Consider the following 23,032-nt stretch of genomic DNA (forward strand, 5'->3'; position numbering starts at 1 on the left):
CACGGGGTTCGAGATGAGGGACTACACTTAGCGAAGGGAAGAGACGAGAAGAAGAAGAAAATGCGATGGCACCTTTTGTCGGTAGCTGATATCTCAATCAAGAAGGGGCGGCTCCTGGACGCCCACCTGGCTCACCAGCGTCTCGTAATGCTCTGGCCTTCTATGCTTGTCAAAAGCAAAGACTCTCTCCTTGCCCTTGCGGCACTCAGCTAGATCAATGGTGGCGCATACCAGCTCGTCATCCTCGGTCTTCGACTCGGCAATGATATGCCCGTTCGGGTCGACAATGCTGCTCCCCGCAATTAGAGAACCGTGGTCTTCTTTCCCTGCCTTGCCTGCGTGCACGCTGAAGCATGCATTCGTGTAGCTCCCCGACTGGTTGGACAGGTGATGGTGGAAGAGCGCTTCCTGCTTCTGCCACTCGTTCGAGCCTGGATATTGTGGTGCGAAAGCAGTAGTGTTGTAGCCCTCCTGTGGACGCCCGCGGTCATCAGCGCTGCCTTTGAACTGCTGAGAGTGTTTCAGTGAAGCGACTTACTAGCACGAGCTCAACGCCTTGTAGGCCGTACGACCTCCAAGCCTCGGCCCAACGCCGATCATTGCAAAGGAGCATCCCCACGATCGGATCACCTTTCCCCTGCGCAGTATCTGCGGAGGTTGCATCCTTGGACTTGAGAGCTCCCTGAACGAGATCCGGCGCGCGAAACGCCTGGAACCCTAAATCGCCTACAGAGAAGAAGCGCTTCTCAAGCTGCTGTGTGACGCCGGGGCGGGTATCAGGCTCATGGCGGCCAGGCAAGTGTACTTTTCGGTATTTCGCGATGGCACGCCGCTGGGAGGCAGAATAGTACAGGGCCGTGTTGTAGTACGTCACTTTGCCGTGCTCATCCGTCCAGCGCTCGCCAAAGCCAACGTAGATGTCAATTCCCAGCTCCGCTGCCTTGTCAAACAGAGGTTTGCCGTTGGGCGAGTGGACAATCGCATACGGATCCTCTGGCGAAGCCGGCTCGAAGAACTTGTCCACATCCTCCTGCTTCTCGATTATATAGCCGGGAAAGAACGTCGTGAAAGCGAGCTCCGGGAAGACGACAAGCCGGACATTCTTTTCCGCGGCATCTTCGCACAGCTTGATCATTCGCGCGAGGGGCTCTGAGCGAGGCGTGTCCAGGCTCGTGATGGGGCCGAGCTGGGCCGCCGCCACAGTAAGCAGTCGTTGGCCTGAGGGTGCGCTCATCTTGTCTTGTTATAGACCTGCTGTCTTCGGAAATGACTTCCTGGATAAGAACGCGGACGATGTTAAGGTGAATAGCATCACAATTCCATGAGCTGCGCTTCATTTGTGGGGTTGTTGCTTTCGAGCCCGCCAGCCCGTTGTTTCCGGCTTCGGCATGAATGGGCCGACGCCGATGCCCCGCGCCGATTTACGGGGCTCAGGGTCTACGCCAGGTGATAACACATCTACTATTTCATTACATGTGGCATATCTGATAGGGCGACATGGTGGGCAAAGCAAGTTCCCAGGACTTCTGTACATACTTTTGAACTCCAGCTTGTGACTGGAGGATAGTGCAAACTCGACCAGCTTGTTCGAGCTTGATTTGAATCAAAATCCTCACCGTGACGCAGATCACAAACTTAGTATGGTGCCTTGGGCCGCCGTACTGCGTGTCTTGTCAGATCTTCAAGTTTTGGCGATGCTTGTCTAACGACTTATAATGCCAGCAGGGCTCATGGTGTTTATTGGACCTTCATCTTGCAATAGCCTGCATGCAGGTACGAGTACACCGTTCTATGCTTCAAAGGTGAGCCGAGTGACTCGGCACCAGTGCCGCAGCATACTGAGCCAGCCCCCTGTGAGACCAGATTAGCTTCCTGTTAGTGACCGACCCGCAAAGGAAACGGGAGACAGGCTCACCATCCGGCCTGGAAACCAGTACCTCCAGCGCCGTAGTTGTGAATGACTAGATTGCCTTCGATTGTCTCGGCCTCGACGCGAGCGCCTCCTTCCATCCCGGCTAGAGTGCGCAGTGTTAGTCCGATTACCGTGTCGAGAGCTGGAGTTGCCAGAAGACGTACGCCTCAGCCCGACTCCATGCTTGATCACCCTCAAGTCCTCCGGGCGGCCGAGCTCGGGCACCAGGGCGCAGCAACGCTCCTTGATCAGCTCGGCAAAGTCCATCTCGGGCTCGCCGTCCCATCGGCCCTTTTGCCTGCAACCCCCGAGTATGACACCTCCGCGTTCTCCCCGCGGGAAGATGTGCGTGGCCTCTCCGTCGCGGTGAGGGGCGCGGAAGTACATCTTGCGGATTGGCTCCTCCGGCCCTTCGACTAGTATTATTTGACCCTGACTCAAAGACGAATGTGTGAGCACGCATATTGACAATAAACGGGACAGGGAAGCCGATGAGAGACTGGTGATGGCATCCGCATCGAATGGTTTCTTCAGGACACATGCATACCCTTGCGGAGAAGATCCTCTTGTCCTCTACCCCTCCCAAGGTCAGAGCTCCGATACCTGTGCAGTTGAAAATGGCAGTGGTGTCTGGGTATGCTCGGAAGACGTCCCGGATGTGATGGAACACCCTGCGGTGAACTTCGATGCCGAGCCTCGTACACTCGGTCTGGAGCCTGTTTTGTCGGTCAGCATGACATCCGAGGGGGTCCTGAGCATCAGGCGGGGAGATGCTTGTGTCCCTCAGTGAAGCTGTATATCGTACCATGGCAGATATCTCTGAACGTCAATAACAAAGCTGGCCATCTCGTAGCCAAACGCACACCTAGGGGGCAGCTCGTGCTTGGGAATATCCTTCAACCCACCGACAAGATCCTCAAACCAGAGCTTTCCCGTCGCCGGCGTCTTGATTCCGACGACATCAATCGGCTGCTCATAGTGCCACCGGATCTGCATGGGCTTGATGCCGCACTCGGGGCGCGCCGCGCTCAGCTCGCCAAACTTGCGGTACGTGATGGCCTCCCAGTCCTCCTGAGGCCCGTTGTCTCTGGCGGCGGGAAACCAGTTGGCGCCGCCCCAGGCGGAGGCGTATTCTGGCGCCGAGTCTCCCGGAAGGAACTTGCCAGCGACGGTGATCTTGGCCTGGGGATATCTTGCGCACAGCTCAAGTGCTTGCACAAGGCCAACGACCCCGGCTCCGACGACGACGAAATAAGCTACATGTGAGGGTTTATGGTTTAGCTGTGGGGGACCCTCGTTCACGATAAAAGACAGAGGAGAGGAATTGGAGCGCAGAAAAGCACACAGCGAAATCTTACTCATGAATATTGCGTTTCAGATCCCCAAACGGTGGTTTTGACGAATTGGCAGAACTATCAGTCTGCTTGGCGGCCTGTAGCAAGTAGGTTTGGCCTATCCGAAATATAGTGGTCGAGCGCGAGGCCTCGGTGGGTTCATGACCCGCGTGGTTATGGCCAAGAGGCCGGTACCGGTTCCGCTGGGCAAGGGGCCGACCATCGGCATAGAGCCCGGGGCCGACACTGGCCAGCTCCTGGGAGACTAGGGACAATAGGCGATTATGTAGTGAGAGCAGCATTCCGGTATTCAAACCTAGAGCCATTGTTCAGGCACTTAATCTGCTGCTATTGTCTAACTTTGCTTTCATGCTCAAGTCTGCTGTACATTCTCGACATAAGGGATGCTAAATCGTCTAAATGATGTTGTTGACTGGCGTCACCGGCTTTCCCGTGCCAAAGAATGCTTCCACATTGTCCAAATTGATCTTGTCAAAGTTCTCCCAGCTGCTCCCCGAGCAGACCCCAATGTGTGGCAAGAGGGCCACGCGCCAATTGTCTTTGAGCTTCGGATTGACGCCTGGCTCGTTGGCGTGCACGTCCAACCCGGCTCCGACGACCTTGCCGCTCTCCAGGGCTTCTAACAAGGCGTCCTCGTCAATCATCTGGCCCCGCGCAATGTTCACAACCCGCAGCCCGCCCTTTTTGGCGAGGGAGAACTGCTTCGTAGAGAGCATATGGTGGGTGGCAGGCGTGTACGGTGCGGCCAGGACGATGCAGTCCACATGCGGGATCATGTCTTCAACGGAGGAGTGGTATACCGCCGGCTGCTTGAAGAGCTGCTCTGCTTCGGGTTTGCGCCGCGGGCCATGATAATGCACCGTCATGCCAAAGGCCGCCTCACACTTGCGCGCCACCGCGAGACCGATGTCGCCCAGGCCGACGACGCCCAACACCTTGTGCGTCGGGTCCACGGCCTCGAGTCCCAGATCGCGGCTCTTGAACCAGTCGAACCTGGCGCACCACTGCGCATAGGTGAGGAAGCGGAACGAGTCGAGCACCAGCGAGAGGGCGGTGTTGGCGACCGCCTCGGTGCACGCGTTGGGCGTGTTGCAGTACCAGATGCCCCTGGCCGTGATGGCATCGATGTCGGCTGTGTCGTGGCCATGGCCGCTGCAGCAGATGAGCTTCAGCGTCTCTGGGTAGTGCGGGACGACATCGCTGGCAAAGGGCACCTGGTAGGCGAGCGGCCCAGCCTTCAGCCAGCCATTCCGCACAATGGCGACAATCCTGTTGTAGGGCCCGCCGGGCTTCAGGCGCTCCTTGAATTCGTCGGTCGACTTGCAGTCGTAATAGATAAAATTGAGGTTGAATTTCGCTGCCACGGCCTCCCAGCGTGCAGTGTCGGAGGCCTGGACAGTAGACTCGATCATCAGAACATCTTGTTTTGGGGCCATGGTTGCTTTGTCGTTTCAGTCATGCTCTATGCTTTTCTTCTGCAACGTCGCTTGCGGGCCCCATGAAGTACTGACACGGTGGAGACTTGGCCGGCAACACGTTCTCGACAGGGGCCAAAAGAATGCAAACCAGCCGCACCAACGAGCTCTGGTTGTGGTGTCTCGCCGCGCTAATGCCTGCTCGGCCGAGCCACCCAACAGCCACTTCATCATATCATATCAATCACACAAGCTGTTGGTGCTAGTCCAGGGCAGCTGTCTCCGCATCTTTCGTCATCGCATATCGCTGATGGGAGCGATAAGGAAGGCTGACGAGGGGCCGTCCGCTGCTGTCATTGGGTTTCGGGGGCTGTTATCGGCCCCCGGCACCGGGATCGGCACTGGTGGACCGTGACTGCTGCCGTGCCGTCGGCTCACTTGCACTGCTAGCCCTGCTGTACTACCTCTGCACCTTTCTTAGGCTGCCAGTGACCCGCCCACGTCGGTCCCATCTCCCGGTTCCGCCAAACATCACGGACTCCGCCATGGCTGATCCACTGCAGTCTGAACCGGCCACGGCGTCAATTAGCCGCTCGAGTATTCGCCGTAACAAGAAGAGGTCTTGTGTTGCGTATGTGTCTGCCCCAAGGACTGCCTGTACGAATGGTGTTTGTTGTGCGAGTCGTGGGTTGCAAAGCAGGTGGACAAGAAGTGCTTCCACAGGCAAATCGCTCTGCATAATGACGGCCCGCTGATGGAGTCTTCTACAGGTGCCAGCGTTGCCATTCACTCAAGGTCAAGTGCTCTGGCGGAGCGCCGTGCCAGCGTTGCTCGAAGGCCCGCAGAGACACCCTTTGCCAGTATCCGCGGCGCGAGAGACGAGTGACTATATCCGAGAGGTAAATCAGGCCCTCACCATAGGCGTGTGAGAGAGACAGAACGGCGAGTGGCTGACAGTGCATACTTAGCTATCTTCAACAATTGCAGAACGCCCGTGAACATGCCGATCAAGCAACCGCGGGCATGGATGACTCCAGCATCCACGTCGTGGTGAGCAACAGTCGCCCTACTAGTCCCGAGGAGCGGCCCGCGAGTCATTCACCCCACGATGCAACTGCCCAGCCTTCCACGTCGTCTGCTACACCAGGGCCAGCTCACACAGCCAGCCATCTGTCTTCTCCTTCGCATCGGCGCATGCCCAATGTTGGCAAAGGAGGGAGCGATCCCATTCGCACGCCGGGCCATGATATTTCCAAGCACCAAGCCGTGGAGAAACAGGATTTCGTAGGCGAGTTGACTTGCTCCGCCTTTGGTGAACGCATACTGCAGTATCTTGATCCGGAGGCGGCGAACCCGCCCTTGCCCGTGGTTTCCAGATTTGTACGCAACGCCGCCTTTTCACGACAGATGAACGTCGTCGCCAACTGCAGGTTTCCCGACCGCATCCGCGCGACCTTGCTGGTGCGCGTGGCGACCCGGTTCGTGGGGCAGGACTATCACATGTTCATGCAGCAGGACTTCCTGCACCGCCTGGACAAGATGTACGCATCAGCATCAGGCCAGGAACGGGAGAACGATAGTGTTTGGGTTTGCAAGTTCTTCGTCATCCTGGCGCTGGGCGAGCTGTATTCCACGACGCTGGGCGCGGCCAAAGACCCAAAGCCCTCAACAGTGGCCGGGACCGAGTACTTTCTGACCGCCGTAGGGCTCTTACAAGACTTGTTCGAGGAGCCTTCCATTGAACAAATTGAGACGCTCGTCCTTTTCGTAAGTCTAAGCAGTTGCTATCGACCCATATTCTTTTCTCCCTCTTGTTCATCCCGTCCCTAGCCTGCTAACGGAGGCTCCCCATTGGTCCTCTCTCATAGTCTTTCTACTCGAACGCGCTCGGCCGTGTCAAGTCTGCGCACATGTACAGCGGCATGGCTCTGCGCTCGAGCACTGTCCTTGGGCTCCACCGCGAAAGCCCAGATGAGGCGGCCAAGCTCTCGTCCATAGAGCGGGAGCACCGCCGTCGGCTGTGGTGGACGGTCTACATCTTTGACCGGTCGACGTGCTCCAAGCTCGGCCAGCCCATCAGTATCCAGGACTCGGACATTAGTGTCGCCATGCCCTCGACGGACGGCCTGACACCGCGAGATCAAAAGACGCTGGGGGATTCTGCGGACCACCTCATTGCGTACATCAACCTGGCGCAGATCACGGGCTACATCATGAAGGACATCCACCTGCCCTCGCCCAAGGCCAACGGCGAGACATATCTGAAGAACGTCCGCTCTATCCTGCAAAGGCTCAGGAAATGGGACAGCCATGTTCCCGCTCGGCTCCGGTGGGACCCTGCCGGCGGTGTGCCTCGATCAGTCGCGTCTCTGCAGCTGCACTTCAACCAGTGCATCATCCTCACGACGCGGCCCGTCCTGCTGCACCTCTTCAAGCTCAAGAACCCATTCTCGAGCGCCGGCCCTGGTCTTCAGGGGCATGATCATGGTCGTAGCAGCAGCAGCAGCAGCAGCAGCAATGGCAGCAACGGCGACTTTTCCACGCCGCCAATCTCCGATACGGTCAGGTCGCTGGCGGACTCGTGCGTGGCCGCGGCCCGGACGTCCAACGCCATCATTGTGCAGCTCTTTGTCGAGAACGCGCTCGCCACCTGCGGCTACTTTGACGCCCACCACCTGTTTGCCTCGACGCTTGTGCTCATCCTGTCGGCCATCTCGTCACCCAACGCGAGCGACTCGGACGCCGTACAGACAGCGTTCCAGCTGCTCATGATGATGCGCGACAACGGCAACGCGATTGCGGGAGAGTACTTTGCCCGGCTGCTGCAGATCCAGTGGACCGTCAATCGGCTGTTCACGCAGGCCACCATCGCGGCGGCGGGTCAATCGACAGCAGTGCCTGCCATGGATGGGGTAGCGGATTTGGGAGGCGAGGGCGGATCGCAGGGAGGAGGAGGAGGAGGAGGAGCAAGGGAGGATAGTAGTGGCGACAGTGGTTATGAGAATGTCCCAAATAACTTGGACTCGCTCAGCATGGCTTCCATTGGCGTGCCCACCGCAGATGAGTACGACTGGGGCAAGTTTGTGATCCCTCCCTTCTCGTACGGCACCTTTGAGGAAGCAAACGGCGACGTGAGCGTCGATCCGTTGGACAACCCACTCTTACAAGCCTTCCTCGACCATGCTGACAGCAGTCCAAACGAGAGCCATTCGATGAGCGCGGTGCATATGGGATCAGCACTGTAGAGAACTGGAGAGCAGCCAGTGGAGGTTGTATTGCATGCAAGAATCTGTAGTACCGTATTTCTAAATAATGATATTGACGATTTCAACCAACAGTCTTCTCCATAACCCTGTCACAGCCATCTGAGTCTATTCGAACTGCTGATTAATGCCCTCCTGTCGTAAATCCCTCGAATTGAATTGGCGGCAGTCGTGACATTTCACCCAAGAGCCTGTATAACCTCGCTGATTGCACCCGCCACGTACTCGACATTGTCCTCGTTCACGCCGCTCAAGCTGGCTCGCCCATTCCGCATCAGGTAGACATGATGGACATCTCGCAGCCTCTGTACATGCTGCTCTGTGAGTCCGGTGTAGCTAAACATTCCAATCTGGGATTCGAGGTGCGCCCAGTCCCCAGCCCCTTTGTGTTGTTCAATCTGTTGCCGCAGCCTGCCTCTCACGCTCCTGATGCGGCTGGCCATGGTGTGCAGGTCTTGCTTCCACATTGCTGTAAGCTCTGGGTTGGAAAGCACTGTATGCACGATCCGACAGCCAAAGAGCGGACAGTTGGAGATCTCCGCCCTGATGAGGCGGTGCAGCTGACTCTGTGGGCCAAGAGGCGAGGCCTCTGGAGGCAGAACAAGGTGAAGCGCGCCCACCCGCTCGCCGTACAGGCCAAAGTTCTTGGCGAAAGACTGAGTAACACACATGCCAGCCGGGCTGCCCTCGCGGCCTGTCGACGGTGAAGGACTGCCGCCGCCACCGCCACCGCCGAAGAGGGTCTTGTGGAAGTGTCTGATGGCCCAGGCATCGGCGTCGACATCGCCCGTCGCGAAGCCCTGATACGCCGAGTCGAAAAAGGCAAACAGCTTCTTGCGCAGGAAGAGCTCCGCGAGCTCGCGCCATTGCTCTCTGGTCGGGTCGATACCCGTGGGGTTGTGCGCGCACGCGTGCAAGATGACCACGTCGCCCTCCTTGGCCTCGCTCTCTAGTGTGTTCTTCATGCCTTCGAAGTCCAGCGATTGGCTAGAGGGCTCGTAGTAGGGGTATGTCCTCCTCGCCACGGCCGGTGCAGCCATCTGCCAGATGAGATGGTGGTTGCTCCAGGTTGGGTCAGAGATGAAGACGTTCCGCGGCTGCACCTGTTGCGCCAGGAACAGAGCGCCGAGGTGGTTGGCCCCCGTGCCAGAGATGGTCTGGACGGATACGACGTGGCTGCGCGAGTGGTCGTACTCGTCCCCCAACACAAGTGCCTTTGCTACGTTCAGAAAGAGCTCATGTCCGCCGATGGGCAGATACTCGTGGTACAGCAGGGCGTCGTCGTGAAGAATATCTTTGGCCTATTCCTTGTGTCAGAAATAAACAGTGAACTTAATAGTCATTCAGTCAGACAGGTGCACGCAATAATGTGGTTGACATACCGCCTTGACACTTGGAAGAATCCATGGCTGGGAGTTTTCGTCGCGATAAACTCCAGCGCCCAAGCTCACCTTCCTCGGGTCCTGGTCAGCTATAAAGTCGGCCGTGATGGCAAAGGCCTCGTCTCGCTCCAGGACAGCAATTTCAATCAAAGTGTTGGGCATGGTTTCTTGGGAAACTTCTGTCAGTAATGTACGAGACGGGACACGGTCCCAAAGAATCGGTACAAGATACCCAGAACTGTGGTAATATGCCTGTTAGCAAAGAGCTTCTGGCGTGGTTGAAACCACTAGGCCCGACCGGCGAACTGCTGTAACGCGGCGAGTCGGTCTTGGCAGTGGCTGGCTCGTCGGCCTTTGTGCTGTTCAGCCGATAATCTGCGGATCCTCATGGCCGATCTAGCCTCTGGGATTGTGGTGTCCCCGCTAGCGCTCTATCTCAACTGCATATTATCACTCTTATCGAGCTATCACCCAGTTCAAAGATTACTACGACTCTTCTTGACCTTTGCGAACCTGTTATCACTTTATGGAAAAGAATCTTTGATTGAATAGCCTTTGTCTCATTGCCACAGCTGCTAGGAATCAGGATATCTACTGAAGCGCTGCCAATGTGAGACGCTTATAGACATCTACGCACTTGATCAAGTCGGGTATGGCAACCTGCTCATCTGTCCCGTGCGCGTGCAGAATTGATCCGGGTCCGTAGAGGAACTTCTTATGGGTTCCCTTTAGGCGTGGCACGTCCGTGCCGAACGACACCGGCTTGTGTTCGATCCCTTCCAGACAACAGAAGGCGTTAGCTTGAGAATTGGTTTAATTGGGCGTGGGGAACCGCCTCGCAGTAGGTGGTGAGCTTTACCTTCGAATTCATGGTCGAGCATTGTCTCCGGGTACGCAAAGGACTTCTTCAGTTCGATGTCGGGATATTTGCTCACAACATCCGCCACCTGCTTCTCGATGTTGGGGAGGTCGGCAGACACGCGAATGCCGCACAGCGCATAGGCCTCGGCAGCCACAACATTGTAAGCCAGGCCGCCTTCGAGCTTGCCGCAGTGATATGTCGTAGGCCCGAGAAGGTCAGAGGTGGGCAGCGGCAGCGAGGCCAGCTCGTGCAGGACCGAGACGAGCCGATCATTCGCGCTCCTCCCTAGATGAGGATATCCAGAGTGGCACGGGATCCCCCTTGCGAACAACTCAAAGACGAAATGGCCCTTGTGGCCCGTTCCCAGCGTTCCTTCTCTCGGCTCACCAAAGATGACAGTCTCCCATGAGAGGCCCATGTTGTTTACCGCCAGCATTCCCGGTCCTCCCTTCTCCTCGCCCACGACGAAGAGCAGCGAGACGTCGCCGTCCTTGACCGCATTCTCGGCCCTGAGCTCCTCGAGAGCAACGATTTGTGCAGCCATCGGACCCTTGTCATCGCACGCGCCGCGACCGTAAATGATGTTATCTCTGATGCTGAACGGGATATGTGGTGGAACGGTATCCATGTGCGAGGTCAGCATCGTTCGAGCCTTGCGATTGTTCCCCAGGTACGCGTATACATTGCGACGAGACGAGCCTGGTTCAATGGGGATTAGTTCTACCGTGTACCCAAGGCCAGTTAGGTACTCCTCGATGAATAGGCCAATTTCTTCCTCCTCCTCGCTGATAGACGGGATTTCCATCAGTTTCTGGAGGAGGTTAACTACCGGAGTGTCGGCCATATCGGAGGATGCGCAGAGTGTACTCCTGAGATAGTCGAGCTTTGAAGGTTGGCACCTGGAGGAAGAAAATACAATTGAGCTTGCGGAGCGCCTTCAAGTAATAATGCCTAGATCTTGGCTCCGCTGCCTCCCCGGATAGGAGGTTTGATTAACTGGAGATCTGCATCGTTGACGGGTTAAGGAGTCGGCTGTCCTACCCGAGCTGCTTGTCCGTGTTATCCAGTTGCGTCACATCAGACCTGCCGATAAGCCTAGGCCGAGCTAGGCCCATGGTGGCCGGCCGGATCTGCCAAAACATTCAAAGGACGGGCCTTAATCTGTTGGGCGTTTCGGTCATCGGCGCTGCGCGGACGCCGTTGGTCGAACACGGTCTCACTGGATGACATTATTCAGAGAATTGTCAGTTCAAGGACAATGACAGTCTGCTTCACATCATAAGGCGGCACACTCATTCTAGGGCGTTTTCTCGACGCGTAGACGGAATACCCCGGTCATAATATTATTATTCTTGGAATCGCAAGGCAGGCTACCTAGCGTTACACGGAAACATGACTTCACCCAATCAGCTGAGAATAGACACGAGCCGAGAGGAACCGAAGTGTTGACCCTGATACTAGGACCACAGATGTATAAGAAGAACTCGACGGCCACGAATCGACAGCTCAAAGATGAGTTCGGGGCAACCTCTAGACCATACCAGAATGATACGTGTTCACATATAACCTAACCAATACCCAGTCCAGACTAAAGACAGTATCGGAAGTGCACGTCGTAGTCTCCCAGAGCAGTGTCGGGCTCGATCGGGGTTCCAGCCTGTTCAGCCGCCAGCAGCTTGGCTGCTCGCTTCTTGTTGACCCACGTGAAGGCAGCCATGATGCAGCAGACGTCGACCAGGGCGAAGCAGGCCAGGCCCAGCGCAATGCGCAGACCGGGGAGGTACTGGGGCGCGGTCTCCGTCGTGAATATCTGTCCGACCGCGACGCCGGCCGTGTTTCCAAGTGTGAGGGTGAAGCCCACCATGGTGGCGCGCTTGTAGTGCCGCGAGACGTTGTCCTGCAGCCACATGAGAGAGAGGCCAGTGGTTGGGTAGATGCCCAGAGCCGCCACTGATTCTCGTGATTAGTAGTTGGTCACATGTGCGTTATCCGCACTCGAGTCCGGATTAGGCGGAAGGCTGATGGTCTGGCAGGACAAAAACTTACCGAAACACGCAAAGAATCTGACCTTCAGATTATCGACCGTTAGTAAGATGGAGTAGCCCACAATCAAGCATACAAGGCCGACGATGAGGAAAGGGCCGCGTAGTTTCGTCCGGTCGGACGCCCAGGCAAGGGCCAGGAAGAAGAACAAGGCAGCGATGTAGATGGGGACCGTCATCAGATTTGCAGTGACGGACTCGTATCCCAATCCGCGGACAATGCTTGGCATGAAGGTCGTGAGGCCGTACAAGCTGATGTTGATGGAGAACTGATACGCGAAGAACGCATACCACTTGGGATCGACAAAGGCCTTGAGGCACTCGCTCCATTCGAACTCGTCATCATAGCCCCAAGACGGGTCGGAAGCATAGCGGAGCTTCATCATGTGCTTCTCCTCTTCGGTCAGGAACCATGCCTCGGTCGGTGTCGTGGGGAACATGAACCAGAAGGGAACTGTGACGAGAATGGTGATGGCGCCTTCGACGGCGAAGAGCCACCTCCAGCCGGCGAAGTGTGCAGTGCGGATCTGCGTGAGGCCAAAGGCCAAGATGCCGCCAAAAGCACTGGAAAGTGCGCTGAAGGCAAAAATGAAGGAAGACCGCTGGCCTCGTTCTGACTTCTTGTAGACTGCGCCAATATAGACATTGACGCAGGGGATCAATCCGGCCTCGAAGAAACCAATGAGAAGGCGACAGGCGTAAAGCCCGTGGTAGTTCTGGATGAATGCTAGAATTGCATGTTGCGTGAGTGGCAAGCTTTGTGGAAAGTGTGATCGTCTAGAAGACACATCTCTTGTGTGGTAAGGACTTCAACATACACATTCCAAGACAGACGCATCCCCAGCATAGAGCGCATATCGTCATCAAGGGCTTGGGCCCGACGACCTTGAGCAGGATGGCGACGGGACCTTCGAACGGGACGTATGTAGCAAACCTGGAGGTAATGAAACTTTAGTTCGACTGCTTCTCACAATCACGGGCAACGGGGGGCGTTGTAAGTGGTGCTTGGAGCGTACAGGAGCGTGGTTGCAGTCCCAAATTGGTTACCTATGAGCCCTATCTCCTCGGGCATGCCGGCGATGTTTGCATTTCCCAAGTTGCTTCTGTCGAGATTGGACATCATGTACAAAACGCCCATTGCCATGATGGCATACAGCTACCAGGCATTCATTGTCAGCTGGGGACCGTAGAGTTAAATCCTAAAGACATGGCCACGTACATCAAACTTCCTCATCATCCGACGCTCCTTTGCCGGGTCAATGTAGTACGACTCAGATGTTTCTCCGAGGGATGCACTAGCCGGTGTCGATAAGGCCATTGCATCATCCTTCCCGGATGACTCCTCTGCGGTACCCATGGCGACTGGGTATGTAGTTTTTCCCTCGTCGTTATTGCCTTCTCTTGTTGTTCGCGCTCTGCCTTGAGCAAGGTCGAGATACCAGCGACGCGTGAGAAGAAGGACGAGGCCGGAGATGTAACGCGAGGCAAAGAGAGAGGGCTTGATTGCGTCAAAGATTCAATTGCCGGGAGATGTAGCCTGAAGCTGGAGCTGGAAGATGTCGTTGCTCTATATGCGGCTAGGACGCTGGGAGACTGAGCAGGGGACGACGTCTTTCCAGTGTCGCTGGGATACGGGCTTCTCTGTAGATAAGACACACTATCAGGGCCTGCCGGCCTCTCGGAGATGCAGCTGACAACCGAAGATGGCAAGGTCGGATCACTGTCCTCTGGGACCTCTGATGCCTTTCTGGTCATGGCAGCCTGGCACGTTCTTTGTTCTACGCGCTTTGAGTTGCCGACTGCCGCTTTCTACCTCAAGCAGTGATAAGGTCGTACGAGGACGTGCTATGTGTTATCTGCTTGTCCAGGGATGGCCCGCAGCTTGGAGACCCCTAGCCCGAACCGGCTGCCGTGAGCGGTTGATTGCAGGGACACACGGCACGGCTCCACCTGGACCACCGTCCGTGGCTGGGTCGGTTACCGCGAGCCGACGGGGAACCGGCACCACCGCCATTGTCTGAGCAAGACCATTCCGAACAGGTCGGCTTCACAGGAATAGAGCCCACGGCACTCCAGATTTATCACCACACTATACTGGAGATCTCTCAATCCATCTCGCACTAGAAAATTCCTAAAATTATTGAGGCATGTTCCAAGGACGAGCTCCGTAGGGAGGTTTCAGCATGGGAGGCCTATCTGACTTATCAGAGAGTCGCACTTGTCACAAGTTGCTTATCTGAAGGTACTGCAGATCCTTAGGCACAGTCACTCGGCTGCGGCTGTCCATGCCGGTGGTGCACCACTCAGCGACTCGGCTCACGATACCGACCGCCAGGCGTCTCCCTTGCCCTCTATGCACCATTGCACAGAGGCCGCATACCACACGCCGATTGGTCTGGTTCAGGCTGCTCACAAAGCCCCAGACAGGTCGCAAAGCAACATATGAGGCCCATGTAACTACTTTCTTTGCTCGGTTCATGTCCACCTCTTTCTTTCGTCTCTTACTCAATTAATCCAGGGCTGCCCCTCAAGCCACTCACAATCTCGCAATCATGACGAATTTTAAGCCCTCGGGGATCCGCATTGCCATCGACCGCGGCGGCACCTTTACAGATGCCTGGGCATGGATCCCTGACGTAGATGAGAAGTTGGTGGTCAAGGTTCTCTCGCAAAGCCCTGAAGAGTACTCGGACGCACCAACAGAATGCATTCGCCAGATTCTGGAGATAGCCAGCGGCAGGCCCATGCCCCGGGGAACGCCTCTAAATCTAGACGCCGTCGAGTCTATCCGTATGGGCACCACAGTGGCAACCAATGCGCTCTTGGAACGCAAGGGCGAACCCACGGCCTTGGTCATAACAAAGGGCTTCCGAGACATTCTGGAGATTGGCAACCAGGCCCGTCCTCACATCTTTGATCTGTCAGTCCGCCGTATGGGCAAGCTCTATGAGACCGTGGTCGAGGTCGATGAGCGGGTCACTATCGAAGGGTTCACCGAACACCCTGAACCCAAGCCCGTCATCGACGTTGGCAGTGATTCTGCCTTGGTAAAGGGCTTGTCTGGTGAAGTAGTGCGCATCATCAAGGCGCCAGACTACGACCAGGTCCGGAAAGACCTCTCGGCCCTGTGGGACCGTGGTTATCGCAGCGTGGCGGTCGCCATGCTTCACTCCTACACGTTCCAGGACCACGAGCAGGGCGTCGCCAAAGTCGCCCAGGATCTCGGCTTCCGCGTCTCTGCATCCTCGGAGCTCACAAAGATGGCCAAGATCGTGCCCCGGAGTCAATCGGCAGTGGCGGATGCCTATTTGTCACCAGTCACCGATACCTATCTCGAGGGCTTCCGCAAGGGCTTTGAGGGTCATTTGGAGGACCACAATGGCGAGAAGCTGCTCCTGAACCAGTCAGACGGCGGGCTTACGACGTTCTCCAACTTCACTGGCCTACGCGGCGTGCTGAGCGGCCCAGCAGGCGGTGTCATTGGGCTGTCCAAGACTTGCTATAACCCGGATAATGGAACGCCAGTCCTTGGGTTCGACATGGGTGGCACGAGTACAGATGTCGCTCGCTATGACGGATCTCTGGCGCATATCTTTGAGAGCACCATCGCCGAGGTGACTATCCAGACGCCGCAGCTGGATATTAGTACTGTCGCGGCTGGTGGTGGCTCCATATTGCGATGGGAAAATGGGCTTCTCAAAGTCGGCCCGGGCAGTGCAGGTGCCAACCCTGGCCCGGCATGTTACGGCAGAGGCGGCCCTCTCACAGTCACTGACGCCAACTTCTTCCTGGGCAGAATCGTCCCCGACTTGTTCCCTCGACCTCTAGACAAGGACGTTGTGCGGAACAAATTTGAGGCCCTGACCGTCGCGATCAACGAGGAAAAGGCTGGAGAGGTCAAGCTGACTGCAGAGGAGGTCGCCATCGGCTTTCTCAACGTGGCCAACGCGACAATGACGCGCCCTATCCGCACGCTGAGCGAAGGGCGTGGCTTTGAGGCGGGAGCGCACAATCTTGGATGCTTTGGTGGTGCTGGAGGGCAGCATGCCGTTGCTGTAGCTCGAGACCTTGGCATCAGGCGTGTCATTATTCCTCGCTATTCCAGCATTCTCTCAGCGTTCGGCATGGCGCTGGCAGACGTTGTAATTGAGAATCAGGAGCCAGAAACCATCAGCTTCTCTGAAAACGCATTCGACCAGCTGCAAGGCCGCTTCGACAGGCTATGTGCTCAAGGAGCCAAGTCACTACAGTCGCAGGGATTCCCCCTCGACCAAGTCAGACATGAGCTTTTCCTCAACATGCGGTACGAGGGATCTGACACCTCGCTGACGATCCCCCATCCCGGCTCGATTGCTGCTTTTAACAGTGCTTTCATTACTCGCCACCAACAAGAGTTTGGCTTTACCCAGACTCGTAGCATCATTGTCGATGATGTCAGAGTCCGTAGTGTTGGACAAGGTGCCGATGTTCAGCTCACCAACCCATTCGAAGAGCTGCGCAAGGTTCGCTCATCCCCGCCGGCCACTCCTAGTAAGCCTCGAGCATCCACACAAGTGTACTTCGACGTCCAAGGTTGGACAGAGACTGGGCTACACTATCTCAATGATCTGCCAGTTGGTAGTACTATCCGTGGACCCGCCATGGTGGTTGACAAGACCCAGACCATCGTGCTCGACCCCTCGAGTGCTGCCACTGTTCTGCCCGAGCACCTGATCCTGGAGATCCTGGATGTTGAAACTGCCAAGATCAACACGGAGACGGTGGACCCAGTGCAGCTCTCCATATTCGGCCATCGATTCATGAGTGTAGCCGAACAGATGGGGCAGACGATGCAAAAGACATCCATCTCCGTCAACATCAAAGAGCGCCTGGACTTTTCCTGCGCCATCTTTTCTGCGACTGGTGGCTTGGTCGCTAACGCTCCGCATATACCTGGCCACCTAGGCTCTATGAGTTATGCTATTGCCTATCAAGCCAAACTTTATGGGCCTGGCGAGCTCAAGCCCGGCGATGTTCTGCTTAGCAACCACCCTTGTTCTGGCGGCACCCATCTGCCTGACTTGACTGTGACCACACCAGTCTTTAGCGAGGATGACCCGTCCAAGATTCTCTTCTTTGTGGCTAATCGTGGCCACCACGCCGACATTGGCGGTATTCAACCTGGATCGATGCCTCCACACTCTACTGAGCTGTGGCAGGAAGGTGTGGCGGTTGAGACTTTCAAGATTGTCAAGGAAGGCGTGTTTGATGACGCAGGACTCCACGAGATTCTCGTTGACACTCCAGCTTCTTACCCCGGCTGCAGTGGGACTCGAACTTTAAAGGACAATATTGCGGACCTCAAGGCAGCTATTGCGTCCAACAATAGAGGCATCCAGCTCATCAACGGCCTGGTCAAGGAGTACACCTGGCCAGTTGTCGAGTACTACATGGAGGCCATCCAGCAAAACGCAGCACAGTGTGTGCGAGACCTGCTCAAGGGCTTCAGCAGGCGTTTCGAGGGGCAAAGATTGCAGGCCACAGACTATCTTGACGACGGCACGGTATTATCACTGCAGATAACCATCGACGCCGCCAGCGGCGATGCCGTGTTTGACTTTGAGGGCACGGGTCCCGAACACTTTGGCAACCTCAACTGCCCGCCTGCAGTCATGCTGTCTGGCATCATGGTAGGCCACACAGACACACAACACGCATTTCGAAGCTGGTCGCTGCCAAGGGACGACGCTAACTTTCTTCTTCATTATTTAGTACTGCCTCCGCTCAATGGTCGCGACGGATATGCCGTTGAACCAGGGCTGTCTTGACCCCATCAAGCTCAAGCTCCCACCGAACACCATTCTTTCTCCATCACTGAAAGCCGCGACGGTAGGATCCAATGTCGAGACCTCGCAGCGGATAGTGGATCTCGTCTTCAAGGCCTTCCAGGCGTGCGCCGCGTCGCAGGGCACCTGCAACAACCTGACCTTTGGCTACGGCGGCACCGACAGCACCACGGGAAAAGTCGTCAAGGGCTTTGGGTACTACGAGACCATTGCTGGCGGGTCGGGAGCCGGTGCAGACTGGCAGGGAGAGAGCGGCGTCCACACCCACGTCACCAACACCCGGATGTCGGACCCGGAGATCTTTGAGAAGAGGTATCCCGTCCTGCTGCACGAGTTCTCCGTCCGCCGGGGCAGCGGCGGCGACGGCCTGAACCGCGGCGGAGACGGGTGCGTCCGCGACATTGAGTTCCGCATGCCGCTCCAGGTGTCCATCCTCTCGGAGCGCCGGGTCATCGCGCCTTACGGCATGGCTGGGGGCGACGAGGGCAAGCGGGGTCTGAACCTGTGGATTCGCAAGGATCCTTCCGACGAAACCACCAGGACCATCAGTCTGGGCGGCAAGGCGACAACCATGATGAATGCGGGCGATCGGATCATCGTCATGACGCCGGGCGGCGGTGGGTACGGTCCCAGTCCTAACAAGACAAGGGCGGAGCAGCGGTTCGGCGTCTTCAAGATTGGAGACAAGTTCGCTGCACCATCCAGAGCGGGAGGAAGTGTAGCGCAGAGAGCCGCAACGGCTGAGGGAAACTAGTGTATCAACCTCAGGTATCAAACCACTCTTATGTCCAACTTCCACCACATTGGTAAATGAGACAACGGAACGTAGACCCGTAATTCGATAGTTACCAAGCGTCTTAGTGCCGATGGTCATGCCACAAACGTGCCATAAGAACTCGACGTTGGTCCCACGTGCTGCGTCGGCGTTCACAGTGGCCACCCAGGGAGGAGAGGCCATCAGCTAGGCGGAGTGGTGACAGCGTCGATTTGATTTGTTTGGATAGTCAAGGCGGGACTCGTGCTTTCAAAGGGGCGCGTAGTGCTGGAGTCTTGTCCGCCTTCAATTTCGCCGGCCACGCCGACTGCGCGGACGCCACATTGGTCCCTTTGCATTTTGTTCCCCATAGCGTCATGGGGACGCCACATCGGACGGTTTTCTGCCGCGCGGGGCGGTTAGCTGACCTGAACCCCTTTCTCTTTGCGGAGGATAGAATATGAAAGCTAGCCGCCCGCAGTGAACCGCGCACTCATGACCATAATTTAAGTCGAAACCAGAAGCATCTGTCTCTGGTTGTATCACAACCCACCGCCCTGTTTACAGACAGGAACAAGACAGGCAATTGTGATGGGGATCAGTCACATTCGTTCGTTGTGGAGAACCGGGGTTCACTGGCTTCGTGGCGTCAATATTGAACATGCGACCCTGGAAGCTCATGGTCAGCTCTCCAGTGACCCCTGACGGTTGTTCCTGTCAGCCAGCCACTTTCCGCGAGCGCATCACAGCAATTCATGGTTATTTTCCGCGGGCCCATTCAGAGCGGAATGCTCGCGCAGTTTTCAGCAGGTGGCTCGACGCCAACAGACGCGCACTTCAACGTCGCCTGACTCGATTGGCTCGTCACCGCAAGCAGGGAGACGGATAGTTCGCTCAGCTGACTGGTACCCTCAATAGTGGCATACGGTGGTCTGTACTGGGGCGTGCCCCCTGCTGGAGGACACATCCGGGACCGTGGAGGGGCACTGTTAAGATTTGAGGAAGCAAGGCAGCGCGAATGTCCGTCTGACTGTGCTAAGGCGGCCACTGCTTCATAAGGGTATGCGTCCGCTTGCCTGTATTCGCAGGTTGACCATTTGATATGTTGAGAAACCCGGTGCGAAAGGTGCCTACATCACAGCAGACCGGATATTTGATATCACGATGCATATCACCAGACAGACGGCGATTCTGCTGCTGCCGTACGCCCTTTGCGGTGTGGCGGCCTCGAAGTGTCATCCACGGCCGCCGATAGGGTCACTTTCCAGCAACTACTCAAGCTCGTTTCCCACGACGGTCGTAATGCATACATCGGAGGATCCATCATCCACCACTGCCTCCTCGCCAACCTCAGGCAGTGATTCATCGGTCACCTCGAGCGACCCTGAGACGCAATCGTCGACAAGCTGGGCCAGTGAGGTAGAGACAAGCTTTTCGAGGACTTCGCCAGGCCACGTGAGCGACACACAGACAAGCACGCAGACTTCGGCGTCGGTCACCACCGTGCCGCCCACTGTTACGAGCTCGACGGCCACGGACAATGTATCGTTCACCACATCCACCATCTCGAGCGTGGACTCGAATTCCGTTTCCAGCTCATCCGCCAGCGCAAGCACCGAGTCCGCCACGACGTCGGAGCCGCTGAGCACAGACTCGGCCGCATCGATGTCGTCGTCCACAGCAGAAAGCACGCCGTCCCAGACTTTCGATCCTTCCAACTACTCCTACTACGAGGTGACCCTGCCCGTCACGTTTGATCCCGCCGACCCGACCCTGCCCCCCACCACTACAGAGACACTGTCCATCACCCCGACGGCAGAGCCCCTATGTGCGCTCCCCAACCCTGAAGGTCAAGATCTGAGGCTGGGCGACAGCTCTAGCCACCGCTTCGTGGCCAAAGATGGCCGCATCGGTGTCCTCCGGGACAGCGACTTCCCATCATTCCGGGCCGGCGCCGTTGATGACGATGCTCAGGGAACTATGGCTGCGGCAAACCAGGCTTACTATGCGGGCATCGTGTTCCGGCTGACCGCGGCGCCGAACGGCTTCTACGACCTCTCGACCACGATCGACGGCAAGGTCCGCTACGTTGGATACCAGGTGGCTGATGGCCGTGTCGTGCTCACCAATACCAAGGCGGGCGCTCTTGATGCTGCGACCCCGCTGACAAGCATCTTCAAGGTGTCGTGCGCAGGCGAGCTCGAGGCGTGGGCGTTTTCAGGGCTCTTTGAGCTCACCTGGAGGGTCGATAGCAGCGGCGACTATACGGAAATGGTGGCCCAGAGCCCCGGCAACGGCCAGGCCATCCAGATCACCACGACCACATCACCTGGCCCCATTTCTGACGGCACTCCGGGGACTCACGGGCGTAGAAGTAGCAGTCGGCCGCGCTATGGAGCCATGCCAGAGCTGACCGGCCGGGACGTTAACAAGTATTCAGAGGGCCAGTACCCGCGAGTTCCCTCGACGCCGGCCGGGCTTATCTCACGGGCGCGGGCTGGGGCGCGAGGGATGACCTCGAACGGGTGCGGATCGGGAGCGCTGGGCAAGTACGTGCCGCAGCTGGGCTTTGGACACTGCTGCGACCTTCACGACTTCTGCTTTGACAACTGCGCCACGGGGCAGGTCGAGCGGTGCAGTGACAACCACTGCGCGCCTGGCCAGTTTGAGCGGTGCAACTCTGCCTTCTACGACTGCATGAGCAACTCGGTCTGCTCGCAGATCTCGTGGTTCTGGCACCCGGTCGACCGGGCCGTCTGCGAGGCCGAGGCCGTCTTCTACACGGGCGTCGTGTCGACCGGCCTCGGGGGCGACGCCTTCAAGGAGGCCACGGCCGAGCGCTGCGGCGCCTACTGCTCCCGCGGCGAGCCCTGGTGCTACCTCGACGGTCCCTCGAGCCCGCGCCGGTGTGCCGCGGCCACCGACAACACCAACTGTGCCGAGTGCGGCCAGCGGTGCGACACGAGCAAGGGCTACCAGTGTGTGGGCTCGCAGTGCAAGTGTACGGCCGACGTCGTCAACGACAGCAACAACTGCGGCGGCTGTGGCAACAAGTGCCCGCCTCACACCAAGTGCAGCGGCGGTGCCTGTGTCTGTGCCGACAACAAGTGCGGCAACCTGTGCGTCAGTGTCCTAACGCACCCGCGCAACTGCGGTGCCTGTGGCAGCGTGTGCGCCTCGGGCTACTGCTGGGACGGCGCCTGCATGGACGTCCCGCCGCCAGACCCAACAGGCCCGGCCCAGTGTCTGCCGACGGACGCCGTCAAGAACGGTGGCTTCGACAGCCTGGCCAACCCAAGCCCCTGGGTCGGGTCCGCCTTTAAAGGGAGGGCCGAGTTTGTCAAGGACAATGGCAAGAATGCAGCGTGAGTCTGGCTTCCCCCCTTGGGCCATCTAGCCCCAGGCCCGAGTTTTGATATGACGTTGTATGCGCCCTGAGCTGACACTTGGTCTTGTATGCTTTGCCCCCCAGGCGCCTCACCACCGACTACGCCGAGAACGCCTTCTTCGAGCCTGCCCCGAGTGCCACGCTCTACCAGGACCTGACGCTGTGCCCTGGGCTGTACTACGAGCTGACGTTCCAGCTCCGCGTCATCACCAGCGGCGCACTCGGAGTCAGCCTCAGCCACGACACCTCCTTCACGCCGCTATACGGCGACATCTTTGGGCTGGCTCCGCCCACCAATGGCGGCAACTGGCAAGGTATGGGACCTTTTGGGTTCACCGCCCCGGAGGCTGCCGGCGACGGCGACAAAACGGTGCAGCAGCGCCTCTACTTCTCCGTGGGCTCGACCTCCTTCCTGGGGCCGTACAATCCCGCCTCCATGGCTTTCGCAGAGATCTCGTTCTACCCGGCATGAGTCTCGGTGGTCTGTCTGACTCTCCGCGCTTACATCCGCTGCCACTGATTGTCAGAAACGGAACGACCGAAAGTCAAAGGGAACCCCCCCCCCCAATCCTGGCGACGGAAGATGACACAGGGTGACAGTGGCGGGCCAGTCTGAGCAGCCACATACATCCCAGTGCTGGTTGGCTTGTACGGCAGAGCGGTGTCGTTCATTAAGGCATGGGCTTAGGATAGAATAAAAATCTCGGCAATGCGCCGTAAAGTGATCGATTTGCTTGCCATTGACTATGTTAAAACTTGGCACTCTGTAGTACGCTGGTGGTAAAGTGGTCAGCCTTCACTCCACGTGGGTGCTTAAAATCTTGCATGACGCCG

The 23,032-nt window shown here is 57.3% G+C and overlaps 8 protein-coding genes across 8 annotated transcripts; 3 read left to right on the forward strand and 5 right to left on the reverse strand.

The window, feature by feature from the left end:
* Positions 1-93: 93 nt before the first annotated feature.
* Positions 94-1,234, reverse strand: B0I36DRAFT_249665 (carbon-nitrogen hydrolase; the record flags this gene model as incomplete). The annotated part of the gene is made up of 2 exons (XM_046150490.1): positions 94-471; positions 539-1,234. The coding sequence occupies 2 exons, from the start codon at positions 1,232-1,234 to the stop codon at positions 94-96; spliced, it is 1,074 nt and encodes a 357-aa protein (XP_046008704.1).
* A 562-nt stretch (positions 1,235-1,796) lies between these two features.
* Positions 1,797-3,325, reverse strand: B0I36DRAFT_295940 (uncharacterized protein; the record flags this gene model as incomplete). Its single annotated transcript, XM_046151877.1, has 6 exons — positions 3,271-3,325; positions 2,718-3,168; positions 2,460-2,628; positions 2,077-2,344; positions 1,916-2,015; positions 1,797-1,851 (listed from the first exon to the last, which is right to left on the reverse strand). Exons 1-6 carry the CDS (start codon positions 3,272-3,274, stop codon positions 1,797-1,799), a joined length of 1,047 nt encoding a protein of 348 aa, XP_046008705.1. The 5' UTR covers positions 3,275-3,325.
* A 337-nt stretch (positions 3,326-3,662) lies between these two features.
* Positions 3,663-4,703, reverse strand: B0I36DRAFT_295943 (uncharacterized protein; the record flags this gene model as incomplete). Its single annotated transcript, XM_046151878.1, has 1 exon — positions 3,663-4,703. One exon carries the CDS (start codon positions 4,701-4,703, stop codon positions 3,663-3,665), a length of 1,041 nt encoding a protein of 346 aa, XP_046008706.1.
* A 524-nt stretch (positions 4,704-5,227) lies between these two features.
* On the forward strand, positions 5,228-8,005 carry B0I36DRAFT_387506 (fungal-specific transcription factor domain-containing protein; the record flags this gene model as incomplete). The annotated part of the gene is made up of 3 exons (XM_046161182.1): positions 5,228-5,313; positions 5,651-6,449; positions 6,551-8,005. The coding sequence occupies 3 exons, from the start codon at positions 5,228-5,230 to the stop codon at positions 7,925-7,927; spliced, it is 2,262 nt and encodes a 753-aa protein (XP_046008707.1). The 3' UTR covers positions 7,928-8,005.
* Positions 8,006-8,124: 119 nt separating this feature from the next.
* On the reverse strand, positions 8,125-11,033 carry B0I36DRAFT_250559 (pyridoxal phosphate-dependent transferase; the record flags this gene model as incomplete). Its single annotated transcript, XM_046150553.1, has 4 exons — positions 8,125-9,204; positions 9,379-9,565; positions 10,085-10,127; positions 10,187-11,033. 4 exons carry the CDS (start codon positions 11,031-11,033, stop codon positions 8,125-8,127), a joined length of 2,157 nt encoding a protein of 718 aa, XP_046008708.1.
* Positions 11,034-11,777: 744 nt separating this feature from the next.
* On the reverse strand, positions 11,778-13,588 carry B0I36DRAFT_417237 (major facilitator superfamily domain-containing protein; the record flags this gene model as incomplete). The annotated part of the gene is made up of 5 exons (XM_046162105.1): positions 11,778-12,139; positions 12,236-12,958; positions 13,050-13,165; positions 13,248-13,387; positions 13,451-13,588. 5 exons carry the CDS (start codon positions 13,586-13,588, stop codon positions 11,778-11,780), a joined length of 1,479 nt encoding a protein of 492 aa, XP_046008709.1.
* A 1,195-nt stretch (positions 13,589-14,783) lies between these two features.
* Positions 14,784-18,810, forward strand: B0I36DRAFT_250304 (Hydantoinase B/oxoprolinase-domain-containing protein; the record flags this gene model as incomplete). The annotated part of the gene is made up of 2 exons (XM_046150533.1): positions 14,784-17,900; positions 17,983-18,810. 2 exons carry the CDS (start codon positions 14,784-14,786, stop codon positions 18,808-18,810), a joined length of 3,945 nt encoding a protein of 1,314 aa, XP_046008710.1.
* A 1,302-nt stretch (positions 18,811-20,112) lies between these two features.
* Positions 20,113-22,670, forward strand: B0I36DRAFT_367048 (uncharacterized protein; the record flags this gene model as incomplete). The annotated part of the gene is made up of 2 exons (XM_046159399.1): positions 20,113-22,175; positions 22,283-22,670. 2 exons carry the CDS (start codon positions 20,113-20,115, stop codon positions 22,668-22,670), a joined length of 2,451 nt encoding a protein of 816 aa, XP_046008711.1.
* Positions 22,671-23,032: the final 362 nt, after the last annotated feature.

Source organism: Microdochium trichocladiopsis (genome assembly GCF_020744255.1).
Source record: "Microdochium trichocladiopsis strain MPI-CAGE-CH-0230 chromosome Unknown B0I36scaffold_9, whole genome shotgun sequence".
In the NCBI taxonomy this organism is placed as follows: Eukaryota; Fungi; Ascomycota; class Sordariomycetes; order Xylariales; family Microdochiaceae; genus Microdochium; species Microdochium trichocladiopsis.